Consider the following 16,145-nt stretch of genomic DNA (forward strand, 5'->3'; position numbering starts at 1 on the left):
GCCTACTCTAGCCTTAGAGTAGATCCGCCCCTGGCTCTGTGCACCCATATGTTTGCAAGCCATTTTAAACTTACATTTTGATGCTTAAAATGGAACTGTGCACCCACTATTTTTTACATATGTTTGCAAGCCATTTTAAACTTACATTTGATGCTTAAGATGGAGCTGTGGGACGCGGGACACGATGGAGCTGCACGTTACTATAATAAAGGGATTTCAAAGTTTCTTAATCAAGCTCTGACCAATTGCAAAAACGTGATGACACAGAGCACCACAGTAGAGAAAATACGTCATCTTCAAGATATGGCAGAAATAAGATGAAAGGTAGATGAAGTCTCGTCTTCTTTCTAAACTTGCATTTTCATGCCTAAGATGGAACTGTGCACCCAATAATTTTTTCATATGTTTTTCTAATTTTTGCAAGCAATTATAATAAAAAAAGATATTAATAGTTATGAAAATATAAACTAGAAATAATTTACTAACTATTTTATTTTATTTTTGCCAAAAGATTGAACTTCATTAAGGATTGTTTCGACTACAAAGTCTCGACTCTAGCCACTCCATTTGGGCTAGAGTATTACAGCAGAAAGAATGATCTCTAAAGGCTTTCCCGACTATTGAATGAGCCGCCCAATTCAAGGATCTCCTAACAAATTTAAACGAATGCGAAAGCGGAAAAAAATTACATACTAAAGTCCTACAATCTTGCAAAATAACATCGCAATCCAAACCAACACCGGATCCTGCTGCCATAGCATCAGTAATACCCTTTGCATCCCCCTCAAAGATAGGTTCACTCACTCTTAATCTGTTAGCTAAACAGATTGCTTCTCGAAGGGCAAGAGCCTCTGCAATCGTTGGAGAGGACACATGACTAAACCGACGGGCACACACGCTGAATACCTTACCCCAATGATTCCTCACTACACAAGCGCCCACTGCTGTAGCTGAATCAGTCCTAAAAGCCGCATCAAAGTTGATCTTGAGAGAGTTTACAGTCGCTGTCTTTGCTTCAATTTTTACTCTTACAAGCTGACCTTTCTACTCTTACAAGCTTACAGCCAACAGGACCAGGGGCGGAACTAAGGGAGGACGGAGCCGGGCGGCCGCCCGACTTGCCGGCGGAATTAAATGCTTAGTGCTTCTACTTATCTTTTTAATTATTGATCTTAACTATTTGTTCATTTTTCATTTTACAGCTGAAATGCACGAGTTGTCAGGTTGAAAGTGCTAAAGTTTTGTGTTTATACCTTTCGGATTTTGAAGTTGCAAGTTACAAGGTAATTTAAAATTATAATTGATTTCGCAATTTTAATTAAACTCTAAGTATGAAAATTATTTTTCTTTTGAAAATAAAATTACACAACCATGTGATAATAATACTAGAATATGAAGTAGTTGGAATATTTTTTATCATCTGATCATGTGATTTTGACTAACATGCATTTTCCATTTTTATATACGCGTTTGAACCAATGATTTCTTATTGAAGTTCTTATTATCCTAAAAAAACTAAAGAATAAAATTATTAATTATTGGTTCAATATATATATAAGACATATTTCTCCTATACATTCTCAACACACTCTTACTTCCTACATAGCTATAGTTGTCTTTTTAATCGATTGCTTCATATTTCCTTTTCAAAAACCAATTAAAATGGTGAAATTTGTGTTGAAAATCAAAGCTGGCCTTTATACTCTCACAAGCTTACAGCCAAAAGAGCCAGGGGCGGAACCAAGGGAGGACGTTGCCGGGTGGCCGCCTGACTCGCCGGCGGGATTAAATGCTTAGTGCTTCTACTTGTCTTTTTAATTATGAATCTTAATTATCTGTTCATTTTTCATTTTACAGCGAGGTGTGAGGTTGAAAGTGCCAAATTTTTGTGCTTATACCTTTCGGATTTTGAAGTTGTAAGTTATAAGATAATTTAAAATTATAATTGAATCCGCGATTTTAATTAAACTCTATGTATGTTGGTTCATACATATAGGTCTGATAATCAACACTCTTGGTTTACTCAAAAACATAAAAATGGCATGTTGGTCACATGCAAATGACGTAGGCACTTAATATTTCTAAGAAAAAAAAGATAAAAATATTTACTAAAAATATTATAAATAAATAAGAGTTTGATTTATAATAAGAGTCTAATGTTAATAGGATAGTACAAATTAAATAGAAGAAAACTTTCCGCAACACCTTGTTTTAAAACTTAAAACAAGGGAGGTGAAGGTCTGTACCGGAGATAGCTGGTAGAGGGGTCACAAGGGACTCGACAGCACTCGGCACAATCTGTGCCAGATTGGGCAACTCCGAGTATCTATAAAAGTAGGGATAAAATCACAGTGTTGATGGTTATGCTAAGAATGTGCAGCGGGCTTATGCATGGGGTTAGGGTTAGGGTTGGAAAAGTTGGAGAAGAAATCCCTAATAAATATAAAACCAATGCAAACTATGTTTAATCTATAAAACATATCATTTAAATTTTGATCATGATCATAGTAAAAAAAATAGCAAAACTACGTCCAGAACGATTCAATTTACGAGCAATTGACACTCTTCCTAGAATTAGGTATTTTGCAAACGCACGTTGCGAATCAGAATAAAACTGTCACGACCCAAATTATTGAGCCGAGACCGGCGCTAGGGAATGGGAGTGGTAGCTCCAAAACCCGTAGCAAGCCTAAAACCACTAATAATTTTTCGCATTTAAAAGTATAATATTGTATATAAAACATTTTCAGAAAACTCTTTTAAATAATATAATTATAGATATTAAAATATCATATCAGAGTTTACATTAAAATCAATCATTTGAAGTTAATTCACAAATCTGCTACTGACTCCTATTGACTACTGCAGCTCTAGGACCTCATATTTGTGCAAGTCCAACGAATTCTGGCACAATGAAAATGGTTTGTCTGATCCGACTTCTACTACCTGCAAACATCAGAGTGAGGGGTCAGTATTTGGGAAAATACTGAGTGAGTATGCAAATTACTAACGGTATTATTAAATTTACAACATCGCATACTCAGAATATAATTCATGGCTTTTCATTTCATAACTATCGTACTTAACCTCATCCTCCTGACATCGATAGCGAAGCCAACCGATGTATCCTACATGCCTGACATCGATAGCGAAGCCAACCGATGTATCCTATATGCCTGACATCGATAGCGAAGCCAACCGATGTATCCTATACGTCTGACATCGATAGCGAAGCCAACCGATGTATCCGATAAGTCTGACATCGATAGCAAAGCCAACCGATGTATCCAATATGTCTGACATCGATAGCAAAGCCAACCGATGTATCCGATTCAACTCACACAAACCAATCTAATATCTCATGCAGACCATAAACATCACCACAAGGTTGATGTATCAAAGCAATCAAACATAACAAAAGCCCATACAAACAAATCATATAAATGCGATGTACAAATAACAACATTCATAGTATATGAAAATAGCTTTTATAATAATAATAATACGCGAAAGTAAATTGCCACTCACAGTGACCGCTATTCCTTATATCCGAACGTAAGCTCCAAGAGACTGGCCCGTCAATCTTTGCCGAGCTCCTTGGTTCGTCATACTCATAGCTCGATTGCCCGTCACATCTATCATAGGATTCTATCGTTAAAACGTATACTTAAAGAATCTATTCTAACGATTATTCTAACCACCGAACATGACCAAAAGAGCAAAACATAAGCCGTCGCATTCTAAACGTATCTTTCTTGATATCTATTACCAAATCTCATCCTTACACTTGGTTAATACCATTAGTGATGTTTAACTATCAATTAAGCCTTTCTTAATATGCTTATTCCAAAAGCCTAGCTCAAAACGTCAAGTTCCATGTCCATTTCATGCTATCGGAAGCTATTTTTCGCTCACGGAGTCCCCCCGGAGGTTACGATCGAAGTAGGGCACATCGTGCTAGCTTGGCACGTCGTGCCCCTCATTTTTCATGAAGGGCACGTCGTGCCCTTCCTTGTGCACGTCGTGCACCCCTACTGGTGCACGTCGTGCACCCTTGTGGTGCACGTCGTGCACTCTTGTGGTGCACGTCGTGCCCACAACGTTTTTGACGAATCTGGACCGTTTTCGAGGCCCCAAATCACTCTAAAATCCTTATATCACATACTCAATCCATCTAGATTCAAAACTCATCAAGAATCCATACGAAAATGATGAAAAACGACATGTTTTCGGCGTTTCGATTCGAACGTAGCGTTTTTCATCGAAACAGCCCGTATCTTTTGATTTTAACACCCAAATCAGAAATATTACCTTGATATGATGTTTAGGATTGATAGAGCTTCCAATTCCGAAGAGTTTGCCGCGAAAATCGTCCGAAACGGACGCCGAACGGCGAAACGGCGGCGAAACGACGATGATCGTCGTTTTTTCCTTATCTGATACCCTTTTCTCCTTCTTTCTCGATGATTCCATCTGATTCATATGATAACTTCTTATATCATGGTTAACTTGCTATTTTAATCCTTGTTTTGTTTATTTGTCACAACTAATCCTTTAAACTTTTCTTTCGTTCAATTTAGTCCTTCGCTTAATCAATTAACCATTTAACCAATTTGTATACGTATTATTTATATCTAATAAATAATACTAACCCAAAATTATTAATTTTCCATCAATAATCTTCTAATTGCTATTCTCGAAGCTCAAATGGATAATTTACACTTTGGTCCTTGAACTTTTCAAAAATTGCGATTTAGCCCAAAACACATCCGCGTCCAAATTTTAAAAGGTCTCCGATTGACCTGAATTTTTTACCACATATACTATAAAACATTTCGCGGATCTAGGCGAAATAATTTCCCTTTTCGGGACTTAACTGGTTAAATTACCACTTTAGTCCCTGAACTCTAGTTTGGGACTTTTCTTGACATTTTTCCTTTTCATTTAAATTCCAACTTTAGAATTGGAATATGATGTTAAATTCCGCATAATTACTTTAATTTCTTGAAAATTATTTCCGATACCGCCACCCTGGCGAATCAGAACTGGACACATGATCCAATTAAATACTTAATTATTTTGGGGTATTACAAAAACCAATGAGCAGGAAAATTCTCGAAATAAAGGACCGAGGCGTGTTGAGACTGATGACCGGCGGCGGCAGTCGAGATAGAGGAGGGTTTATGGTTTTTTTTCAAACATGGCCGAAAAAATAATTCACTTTGACCAACATGTATGTATTGTCCATTTTTATGTATCTGTTTGAACTAATTAATGAAAGAATAAAAAATTTAAATATTTGTCCAACATATAAGTGAGACACTCATAACAATTTCTCCATACAATTGCTGTCTTTGCTTCAATTTTTACTCTTACAAGCTGACCTTTCTACTCTTACAAGCTTACAGCCAACAGGACCAGGGGCGGAATTTATAATAGAATATTAAAAGACAAAATATAGAATAAATATATAAATTAGTATGTCAATAGGAAACTCTATTAAAAAAAAGGATAACAAGACAATAAAAAAATAAAATACAATAATTCAAATATTAAAGGAATCCCATAATAAAACAAACACCAATCTTTTTAAGATAAAAATTGTTGTTTTTTGTAACTTTTAAAATTGAAACTCTTTTTAACAAATATTAGATTAGAAACACTTTATAATAATTTATTTAAATAAGGTATTACTTTAAACAATTTAAATATATCAACGAGTCATATAAATATTGCTCACATGCATAGCACGTGGCGAAAAACTAGTACTATATATAAAAGCACGGATGGAGGGGGACATGCAAATTTATATAATTATCCTTTTCAATTGATTATTAAATACAGGTTTTATGGTCTTTAACTAAAAAAATTATTAAAAACATATTATAATAAGAGTCCTCCCCAATTATAAAAAAAAAGAGTCCTAACTAAATTAAACAAATAAAATTATTTTATAACCAAATTATTCCTATTTAATTACTATTAGATTGAAGATTGCGTAACAATAAAATTTACTTCTCTATTTAATAGGTTGTCGTTTCATATAACAATACAAATACGAATGTCGTTGCCTACATAATAAATAAATAGGGTTAATATATATCCTAAGTTAATGCTATGCTCTTTATATGACTAAGATATATTTTATGGACGTGAACATCATCCTTAATCTAGGTCTAGATTATCTGTTGGAATATTATCAATAATTATTACTTTATTAAAATAACACTTTTGTGTTTGATTAACATTTTAAATAACTTATGTAGCAAACAAATTCCGAGTGCATAAGCAATTTTATGTATTTCAATTTAAAAGGTAAACTCTAACTAATTTAAGTATTTAACATTGATTAAAATTTTAAATTATGTTAATATAATTATAACGAATTAATGTAATATTATATTTACTACAATTTTAATTATTAGTATCATTAATTAATATGACTAACAATCTTCGCTTTTTATCCAACTCATAAAGATATTTTCTTATCTAATAATTTTTTTAATTAATTTAATATTAATTTTACATAAAGTATATTTGTATAGTTATAATAAATAAATACTATAAGCGTCAATTAATTTTAATAATGAATAAATTGAATGATAAAATTTATTTCTAATGAAAACCTGAACTAATTTAGGGAGTTATTGTCTATCGTTGGCGTCTATGATAGAATCAGTCGGGAGCGCTTCCACATCTTTTTAAACCGAAATGAAATTGATGAAGAGAGGAAAGGAAAGGTTCCTTAATATTTGATTATAAATAATATAATTTGACATAAATATTGACGGGTCACGTTACGAGCCACGTGCGTAGCACGTAATTCGAAACTAGTAATATTAAAAGTTTAAGGCATAATTACTTAAAAATCACCCACCTTTTAATTGTTTTTCATTTATACCATAACTTAGGAAAATTTTCAATTGTACCATATTTTCAATTTTTATGTTTCATTTGTACCCCAAAATTAAAAAAATTGATAATTTAATTAATTTAAGGATGAAAATATTAAAAACAAGATACATAAATGATTAATATTAACGTTTTATCAGAATATAGGTTAAAAATGAAGGACTAATTTAAAAAAAAAATCAAAAAAGGCCAATTTAACTCATTAGGGTAGAGATGAAACATAAAAATTGAAAATAGGTACAATTGAAAATTTTTCTAGGTCATAGTATAAATAAAAAAAAATTATAAGATGGGTGGTTTTTAAGTAATTAGGCCAAAGTTTAAACACGTTCACAAAAATAGGCTTTTCCAGTTGGAGGTCGGAGTAGGCTGAGGACAAAATCATTGTTCAAACTTCAAACCCGGTCCAATGCACACAGGACTGAAACCTATGAAAATGTGAATTATAAGATTAAACAAAAAAATTAAGACGCAAGAAAATAATTTAGTGCAGAATTTTCATTCGGAGGAGGATCTGAATTTGGACCCGCTTCTACGACCGGGTGAACCCGATTACCAGGTTTCTTTCTCTTGATAAAAATTTAACTTGCTTGTTTCTTACATTCATTTTGGTTCCTTGCTCAAATTAATTCATTCAATTTTTGGATTTATATAGTGAAAGATTTAATACAAAGGTTCAATTCATGAAATTATGATTTATTGTAGTTATAAACCCTAGGTTTAGCTTTAGAATTAGATAAAGTTCAAATCCATATTTTATACTGTGTATTATGTAATTTAGTAAATTTTATTTACAGGTTTAACAAAAGTTTGAGAGTGTAATAAGAATGGAGAAGAGAGTTAAAGCAGAAGATTATGCATCTCAGCTGCCACAACACTTGCTGCATCACATCTTGTCTTTCCTCAGTCTTAAACAAATTATTCAGACAAGTGTTTTGTCAAAAACTTGGTATCGGGCATGGAACACTCTCCACATTTTGAAATTCGATTTCTTGGACATCTTTTCCGACATAAACAGAGCTATATACGAGGTAAACAGACAACCACAGTATAATTTTGTTGATCAAATTTTGCTTACCCGGAGCCGGCAAATGATTAGTTTAAAGAAATTTACAGTCATTATGCCATGGTGTGCCCAAACACAGCATACAGTGTCGGCAGCTGATCGATGGATTGGCTATGCTCTTGAAAGTCGTGTCAAAGAACTCAAAGTTGCAAATTGTCCATACGCTTGTGGTGAAAAAATCAAGTATAGCGTGCCACAATCCATCTTTCATTCAAATTGGATACAGGTTCTGCACCTGCGTGATTGCGAGCTGAAGCTGCCGTTTTCCGGTAATGTAAAGCTATCTTGCTTGAAGCAACTCACTTTTGGAAAAGTCTATGTGGATGATAACTTTGTCAGAGATCTCCTTGCCGGTAGTCCTATGCTTGAAGATATAAGTTTGATTAGAGTTTTTGGTATCAAGGAATTAAACGTATTTAATCTTGTGAAACTCGGAAAAATTCATATCGAATGGCTCCCTGATCTTGAAAAACTGGCGCTCCTTGCACCGAATCTCGAGTCAATTACATTGATTGCAGGAGAATATAAGGGGATAAATCTTGGTGTTTCTTGCAAATATTTATCAATAAGCTTGTCTTCAATTTCGGATAAATGGTTGAATGAGCAGCTGAAGAGGTTACCTCATCTTGAGAACTTGAAATTGTATTTCTGCCCTAAACTGGAGAGGATTGAGATCTCGAATCCTCTTGTTAGCAAGTTGTTGATACAGGGTTGTGCAAAGCTGAGTAGTGTTCAGATTGATGCGCCTTGTTTACGCTACTTTACATACATCGGTGACATTGTTTCAGTATTTTCTTCTACAAATCGCATAACTCTGTCAGAGGTTTCGTTGGATTTTTATTCGAAAACATGGGACATCACTTGGTATGTCAGACTGATTGAACTATTGGCCAATTTCAATACTTCTTTCAATGTATTGAAATATGTGTTCAAAAACTGGACAGGAAAGGTATGCATGTCAAATGTTACATATACACATATTTAAATATCGTTGTTTCGTATTGGTATTATCTATATGTATGTCGCACCGAAAGGAATATATTAAAATGTTGACGGTCTTTTCTGACTGATTTATGCGATGTTTTTTATCTTTGATGGATATTCCTAATCTGTTGCCAAATTTTTCAAAACTACTAACTTATGCTTGTCCATCGATAAAATTGGTAAATAGTTTCTTTTTTGCTAGTAGTTAACTGGTAACTGCAAAACATCACTCTTCAACAGATGTTTAATACGGTTATTAAAATTCGATAAATTTTTGTGTAATGAAGTTCTTAACTTTAATCTTATCGGTTTGATTTGTACTTGCAGTGGGTTGTTATTCCAGAAGAAGTGAAAAACATGGCAGCTCCTCCTTTAAGTAACGTTAAAGAATTGGGTCTTCAAATTCAGTCTCAAACAGATGCTCTTCCAATGTCTCAACTTGAGGATGCTATGTCATGGATTGCTCCTCATCCCCAGAGTCTATCCATATCTATTAATAAGTACTATTAAAGTTGAATGGAAGCTCGGTCCTATACGGTATTATGACAATAACTAAAAATTAATTTTGCTCTAATTTTTATTTTTTCAAGATATTATTATATACTGTTCTCATATAAATTTTTTATGCAATCATGAGCATTATCTAATATGCATTTATTTTTAACACAAATGAAAATGATTTATTTTCTAACAACAATATGATAAGCATAAAACGTAGAAAGAATAATACAAAACCATTAGCTAGTTGCTAGTTCATAATCAATTCATTTAGCCTTGGATCAACGATTCTGTGAATATCTCCGACAACTTTTCCCACATAGACCTAAATACGAGGTAATTCAATAAACTTCCGAATAAACAGCAACAATTGTACAGTTTTGTTGATCAAATTTTTGCTACCCGGCAGCCGGCAAATGCTTAGTTTAAAGAAATTTACAGTCATTATGCCATGGATTTACTTAACACCAGATACCGTGTCGGCAATCGATCGATGGATTGGCTATGCTCTTGAGAGTCATGTCAAAGAACTGAAAGTTACATTTGGTGGATGCTTCAACAATGAAAAAGTGAAGTATATCATGCCACTATCGATCTGTCTTTGATTCAAAATGGATGCAGGTTCTGTACCTGTTTAATTGCAAGCTGAAGCTGCCGTTTTCCGGTAACGTAAAGCTATCTTGCTTGAAGAAACTCACTTTTAGAGCTGTCTATGTGGATGATAACTTCATCGAAAAACTCCTTGCCGGTAGTCCTATGCTTGAAGATATAAGTTTGCTTAGAGTTTTTGGTATCAAGGAATTAAATGTCTTTTATTCTTGTGAAACTTGGAAAAATCAATATCAAATGACTCCCTGATCTTGAAAACCTGAAATTGTATTTATGCCCTAATCTAGAAACGATTGAGATTTCAAATAGCGGGTTGTCCATAGGTGGTTGTGAAAAGCTGAAAAGTGTTTGGATTAATGCGCCTTGTTTACGCGACTTTCGGTACCATGGTGATGTTGTTTTAATATTGTTTCCGGAAAATTGCTCAACTCTGTCGAAGGTTTCATTCGATTTTACATTGGAAAACATGGACATTATTTGGTACGTTAAACTGATTGAACTACTGGCCAATTTCAACACTTCTTTCAATGTATTGAAATATGAGTTCACAAGCCAAACATGTCAAATACTATATATATATTGTTGTTTTATATTGGTATGTTATTGGTAATATCGAAATGTTTAGTCGCCTATGTTGCACAGAAAGGAATATACTGTGATGTTAACAATCTCTTTCTTTGATGGATAATCCCGATAGGATATCCGTCGTTAAAGTAGATCAAGTTTTTCAATTGATTACATTGCCAAATTTGTCGAAACTACTAACGGATGCTTGTCTGTCGGTAGAATCCATTGGTAAATATATAGTTGTTTTCAAGATATTATCATACTATTTCTCATAGGTTCCTGAATGATATGTGATCTCTTAAGTTGAAGTTCAGGTTCCGGAATTATAAACTACGGTGAATTGGGTTGTTTATATATCTCTGTGTTTCATGTTCCTATAAAATTGCAACTTTTTTAGCTCAATGCTATGTTACACAAAAACAGAAACATTTAAATGAGAACTGTTGAGAGAATACAATGAAATGATAACTTTTTTACTCGGCTATAAATTTAAAGTTTTGGAGTTTCAATATAAAAACGAATATTCGAAATATAAGGCATAATAAGTTTTTGTGCAACATAGACTCAAGGTCTAGAGGCAATTTTCTGAATGCCCAGGACCTCCGTAATAAAAGTGAGATCCGAAACCATTTTGCCCCTTTTCTCCGATCTGCAAGTCATAGCAGGTTGGATATGAGACATAAGGTACTAGGTTTTCAGGATCTTTCATGGCACCCGAACCATCAACATATCCGAGATTGAAGATTATAGCCGCCTTTTTAAAGCCTTCGCCCGGAAAATGGCCACTTCCCATTTGTGTGGAAGTATGTCGACTATTTGTTCCGAAATTTACTATTTCTCCACCCCAATTTACCATTATAGAATTTTCAGCTAGGCTTGTAAATATTGAAGCTGGCCAATACCCTACATCTTCACCTTGGATATTTAGCCACCAATTCCCACTTTGCTTGTCCTGGACAAAAATTCAACATTTTTATTTCTTCATTAATTGAATGAAATCTGCATTTCCACTAGAAATTAGTAAATGAAATATAGAATTTTTTGTCAGAATATTAGTACTAATTAATTACCTTATGTACAGTAATTTCGATATGATATTGATCGCCTCGTAGGTAGAGATCGGAATAATAGGAGCACCCAATGCGAGTTTGGTACTGGTTTGTACAAAACCAGGGCAATCAAGATTGTAGCAACCTGTTTTTTGGTAACCATCTCTCTATAAAAATCAAAAAATATGTCTCTATAATTACTATCATGAAATAATAAATATACAAACATGTATCATTGAAAAAAAAAAGATTTTGATTAGCACTGGTCGGTCATATATTCTCTCACTCTGCCCGAAATAATATACACGGTGAATAGTTTCAATTCAGTTGCGTCTATCAATTCTGTCACAACAATTTTAAATACAATCTTTCAAAATAAAACATGCACGTAGAAACTATAAGCAAATTTACCGTCCAATAAATGAAGGTTCTTGGTTTACTATCACCAGCCAAAACCTGAAACACCGTCAAAGTAATTAGTAAATTGACTTTATTTTCAAAAAAAATTAGTAAATTAACCATTTTCTGAACTTCGAACTTGACAAAAGACGTAGCAAAAGTTATTAAAAAATAAAATTTAAATGTGGTAATTAACTAAACTTACATGCCAGCCAGCTTCAATTGAATTACGATCTTGTTCAAAACCTGCTAAAATCCAAAATTGAGCTAAACTAAATTCCCCATTATTACTTATTGTTGGATTCCATATGCTGAATTTTGCATGTGCTCCATAGTACAATCCATCACCTATCACAGAAACTTGGGCATACTATACTAATTTCAATATCAACTTATTTAACATGAATCATTTTTAATTTTTTAGAATATAGATTATATTAAGTAGAAGTGCGTAAAAATCAAACTAAACTAACTTTAATCCGGTTTAAAATTATAAACAAAATTGAGTTTTCGATTTGGTTTGATTTTGAAAGTAATAGAAAATCGTTTAGTTTATAAACAAACAAATCGAATGATTTCGGATGAAACATTTCACATTCTAATAATTTCAATTCGGTTCGATTTAAATAAAAAAATCAATTCGATTTTGGTTCGATAATTTATAATACCTCATGAATAGGCTTGGGAAATGTCTGCAGTGTCCTTTTAGGGTATTTAAAGTGATTAGTTCTTGCAATTGGTATTGTTCCATTAGGACACAATCCTTTTTCTTCTTGTATAACCTTTATATTGTTTGCTGCTGTAAGTCCATTTGGGTATGAATTGGGTCTCATCTGCAAATTCACTTACATTAATAAAAATCACTATCACTCCCTACGTTACGTCAAAATAAAAATCGGTTGACATACGCTTTGGGCCGAAAAACGTCTCATAAAAAAATTAATAACTAAAATAAAACGAAGCAAATCTATACATCCATTATCCAATTTCTCATGAATTGATATTTTCGTTTTATATAACTGAAATCTCTTTACAGACTTACAACTATGTTAACACTAAAACTCGCGCGGAGAAGTAAATTTTAATATCTCAGAAGAAAATAACAATTTTAAAAGGGAATGATTCGTAATTATGTTTTATATAAATTTCATGGAACTAATAGGGTATAATCCAAATAATATTTTTCGAGATTTATCACCTCTATACTGAATAAAACACTATATTTACCTGTATAATATGATTTCTGAGAAGTGGATGATTAAAAGCTGTTTGTTTATAGATATCAACACACTCAAATTCATCACCCTGCAATTTTTATTATTTTTCAAGAAAATAATCACTCGGTTATGTTAAAAAAATTGCAATAATGTTACTGAATAAAGGCAGTGATACTACAAACCTGTATGGAGAATTTTCCATCAGCAGTTCTACAGCATAAAGTGTGCGTAAAAGCTATTAAGAAAATAATCAAACTTCGAATATATTTATTATAATCTTCAATGGCCATTGTAAGCTCTTGAAATTCAATTTGAAATACGATAATTAAGTATAAATGTGCATATACATATGAATTTATTTAAGGAACCATATTATTGGAAAAATATTTAATCTTCTACTATATTTAACATGATGTGTTGGATTTTCCATCACTAGGATTCCTTGTTTTAGAAATAACATTATTTTTTTTGTAATTAGTTTACACTTTTAACCTAATTTATTTGCTAATCTTCTGTTGCTTATCTTTCTTGTCAAAATTGTATTTTTTGTGTGGATTCATATGAAGGAATTCAAATGAAATGACTCATTATGCATTAACACAAAATATTTATCCAGACCCAACTATTATAGAAGCATCCCTAACCAACTATTGTACAATTCAATTTAAATTTTGTCATCGGGTCAAAGCTCGAATCATTATAATTAGCATAATCCCAAATTTCTGTATATAGAACTTGGGTGCTAAAATATTTAGGTCTGAACTATTGATCACTTGTAGTTAGAGGTGGCCAGTTCACCCCGTAAACCGGCCCGGTCAAACATGGTCCGAAAACGGTCAATTCTTGAATCGGGCCAAATCCAGCCCGGAACCGTGGATAGCCTGGTTTCACGCCGCTTCCAAATTTCTTGGAATCAGAACCGGCGGTTCGGTTTCAACCCTTTAAAAGTAAAATGTTGAATCGCTTACTAGATATGGAAAATCTAGAGTTCTTCATTCACTACATATCTTTGATCGGACTTGAGTTCTTCATTCACCCAAAAACAGTAACAGATTTGGAAAACAAAATTTGGTAAAGTTTTGGAGTCCTTTTCAGTATCGGAAAACCCTTCACCATATAATTATGTCTTCATCCGCGTTTCTAATCTCCAACACTAAAATATGGATTATCTCATAAGCGAATTGCCGGACGAAATCCTCGAGAGCATAATCTCGCATTTGTCGATAAAAGACGCAGCAGCAACGAGCATCCTCTCCCGCAGATGGAGACACTTATGGGAAAACATTGATTATCCTATTCTCGACATCGACCTTGCAGCTTTAATCTCCATCTCCACGTACGAAAATCTATCTTCACAACCTGTAAGAAGCGAAATACTGAGTTTAGTGTCGACCATCTTGGATCGACATCAAGGCTCAACCATACACGAACTCAGAATTCGTTTTCCGTATTGGATTAAGACAGCCGTTAAAAAGAAAGTTAAAAGTCTTTTTCTACAGTTCAACACATTGTGTGGTAATTCTATTACATACACTTGGCTATTCGATACACTTCCTTCCAGTTTCAGCTCTCTCGTATCTCTTCGCCTCGTAGCTTTACATTCTTTATATTCTCGAACATTGATCGACTATTTTTTATTGAATTCTCCGCTTTTAGAGGTGTTGTTCATTCAAAGGTGCTCTGACTTGACAAACTTGAAAATTCACTGTCCGAAGCTAAAACATCTTACTTTAAGTGACAATGATATTGGATGTCTTGAAATATCAGCACCAAATCTCGAATCTTTCAAGTGTAGACAGGAGTCTGAGCCGATCCTTCTGTTTAAAACTGTTCCGTCTCTCAAGCAGATATCTTTGGAGGGATTCGACTCTTACAGGCTTATAGTAAGTACTTATCTAAACCCTATTTTGGGTTTGCTAAGTCAACTCGACTCGCTTGCATTGACAAAACTACACCATGCTGATATAATTTCTAGTCCTATCATAGATTTTCCTATTCTGAAAAATCTCAAGCAATTGGACCTCTCAGTAAGTAGGTATCATGATCTAGTCGACACTCTCACTCCGTTGATGCAAGCTTCGCCGAAGTTGCTTAATGTATCGATCATCAATTTGGGTAGTCGTGTATCACTCCATTCAGATGCGTTGGTTCGATTGAGACGTAGGCTACCTTCATCTGTAGAGTTAAGATTATTTATTAGTATCATTAGCTCATAGAATATCATTTTATAATTATAATTATTTTGTTACGATCTATGATCTACATCAATAAAGAATTTATTTTCATTCAATGCTATGATATTTCATGGTTTTAAAACTTTTAATACTATATACAGTTGCTAGAGTTTTATTAAAGCTATACTATTTAAGTTCATAATCTATACTATAATATAATCTTTAACTCCAAATTAATTTTGACAAGTGGATCGACTACAAATTGCCATGTGGCAATTACTCATTTAAAATTAATTTATTATTTTATTAAAAAATCTACCTATCTATCTATCTATATCTATACTATAATATAATCTTGAACTCCAAATTAATTTTGACAAGTGGATCGACTACAAATTGCCATGTGGCAATTACTCATTTAAAATTAATATATTATTGTATTAAAAAATCTAATAATTAATATTTTTTAAGTTATAAAATATGAAAAGTTAAAACTTGCAATAATTAAATTTGTTTCATAACTTATAAGTATTTATAATATAGAAAAACTCTTAAGATTTTATAACTTATAAACATGAAAAAAGAAACTCTTCAAATTTCATCGCCATCAAATTTATAAAATTCTATAAGTCTAAATTTAAATTAAATTAAATTAATTTTTTTAATTTTT

General features: G+C 33.0%; 3 protein-coding genes and 1 pseudogene across 6 annotated transcripts; 2 read left to right on the forward strand and 2 right to left on the reverse strand.

Moving 5' to 3' along the window:
* Nucleotides 1–522: 522 nt before the first annotated feature.
* Nucleotides 523–3,609, reverse strand: LOC126680694 (uncharacterized). Its single transcript, XM_050375864.1, has 3 exons — nt 3,556–3,609; nt 2,247–2,326; nt 523–961 (listed from the first exon to the last, which is right to left on the reverse strand). The coding sequence occupies exons 1-3, from the start codon at nt 3,607–3,609 to the stop codon at nt 523–525; spliced, it is 573 nt and encodes a 190-aa protein (XP_050231821.1).
* Nucleotides 3,610–7,279: 3,670 nt separating this feature from the next.
* LOC126683348 (putative F-box/LRR-repeat protein At3g18150) lies at nt 7,280–9,609 on the forward strand. Of its 4 annotated transcripts, XM_050379210.2 has the most exons (4): nt 7,282–7,471; nt 7,710–7,943; nt 8,058–8,927; nt 9,290–9,609. In XM_050379210.2, exons 2-4 carry the CDS (start codon nt 7,740–7,742, stop codon nt 9,470–9,472), a joined length of 1,257 nt encoding a protein of 418 aa, XP_050235167.1. In that variant the 5' UTR covers nt 7,282–7,471; nt 7,710–7,739; the 3' UTR covers nt 9,473–9,609. The 4 variants fall into 4 exon arrangements, with proteins under 4 accessions (XP_055961992.1, XP_050235167.1, XP_050235166.1 ...); XM_056106017.1 differs by having other exon boundaries at nt 7,280–7,471; nt 7,710–8,842; nt 9,290–9,450; XM_050379209.2 differs by having other exon boundaries at nt 7,710–8,927.
* A 1,598-nt stretch (nt 9,610–11,207) lies between these two features.
* On the reverse strand, nt 11,208–14,417 carry LOC126680696 (uncharacterized; annotated as a pseudogene).
* Nucleotides 14,418–14,440: 23 nt separating this feature from the next.
* On the forward strand, nt 14,441–15,517 carry LOC126680699 (F-box/FBD/LRR-repeat protein At5g22660-like). The gene has a single exon (XM_050375868.1). It carries the CDS (start codon nt 14,462–14,464, stop codon nt 15,515–15,517), a length of 1,056 nt encoding a protein of 351 aa, XP_050231825.1. The 5' UTR covers nt 14,441–14,461.
* The last annotated feature ends 628 nt before the right edge of the window (nt 15,518–16,145 follow it).

The sequence above is a fragment of the Mercurialis annua genome, linkage group LG5 (assembly GCF_937616625.2).
Source record: "Mercurialis annua linkage group LG5, ddMerAnnu1.2, whole genome shotgun sequence".
Taxonomy (NCBI): Eukaryota; Viridiplantae; Streptophyta; class Magnoliopsida; order Malpighiales; family Euphorbiaceae; genus Mercurialis; species Mercurialis annua.

Excerpts from the sequence above, each read along its gene's own strand:
- LOC126680699 (XM_050375868.1), top strand. The coding sequence starts at position 14,462 with ATGGATTATCTCATAAGCGAATTGCCGGACGAAATCCTCGAGAGCATA.
- LOC126680694 (XM_050375864.1), bottom strand. The coding sequence starts at position 3,609 with ATGACGAACCAAGGAGCTCGGCAAAGATTGACGGGCCAGTCTCTTGGA. Across the intron at positions 2,327-3,555 it reads GCCAGTCTCTTGGAGCTTAC|ATACTCGGAGTTGCCCAATC; the intron begins GTTCGGATATAA and ends CTACTTTTATAG. Across the intron at positions 962-2,246 it reads CCCTCTACCAGCTATCTCCG|GACTGATTCAGCTACAGCAG; the intron begins GTACAGACCTTC and ends TGCGGCTTTTAG.
- LOC126683348 (XM_050379209.2), top strand. The coding sequence starts at position 7,740 with ATGGAGAAGAGAGTTAAAGCAGAAGATTATGCATCTCAGCTGCCACAA. Across the intron at positions 8,928-9,289 it reads TCAAAAACTGGACAGGAAAG|TGGGTTGTTATTCCAGAAGA; the intron begins GTATGCATGTCA and ends TTGTACTTGCAG.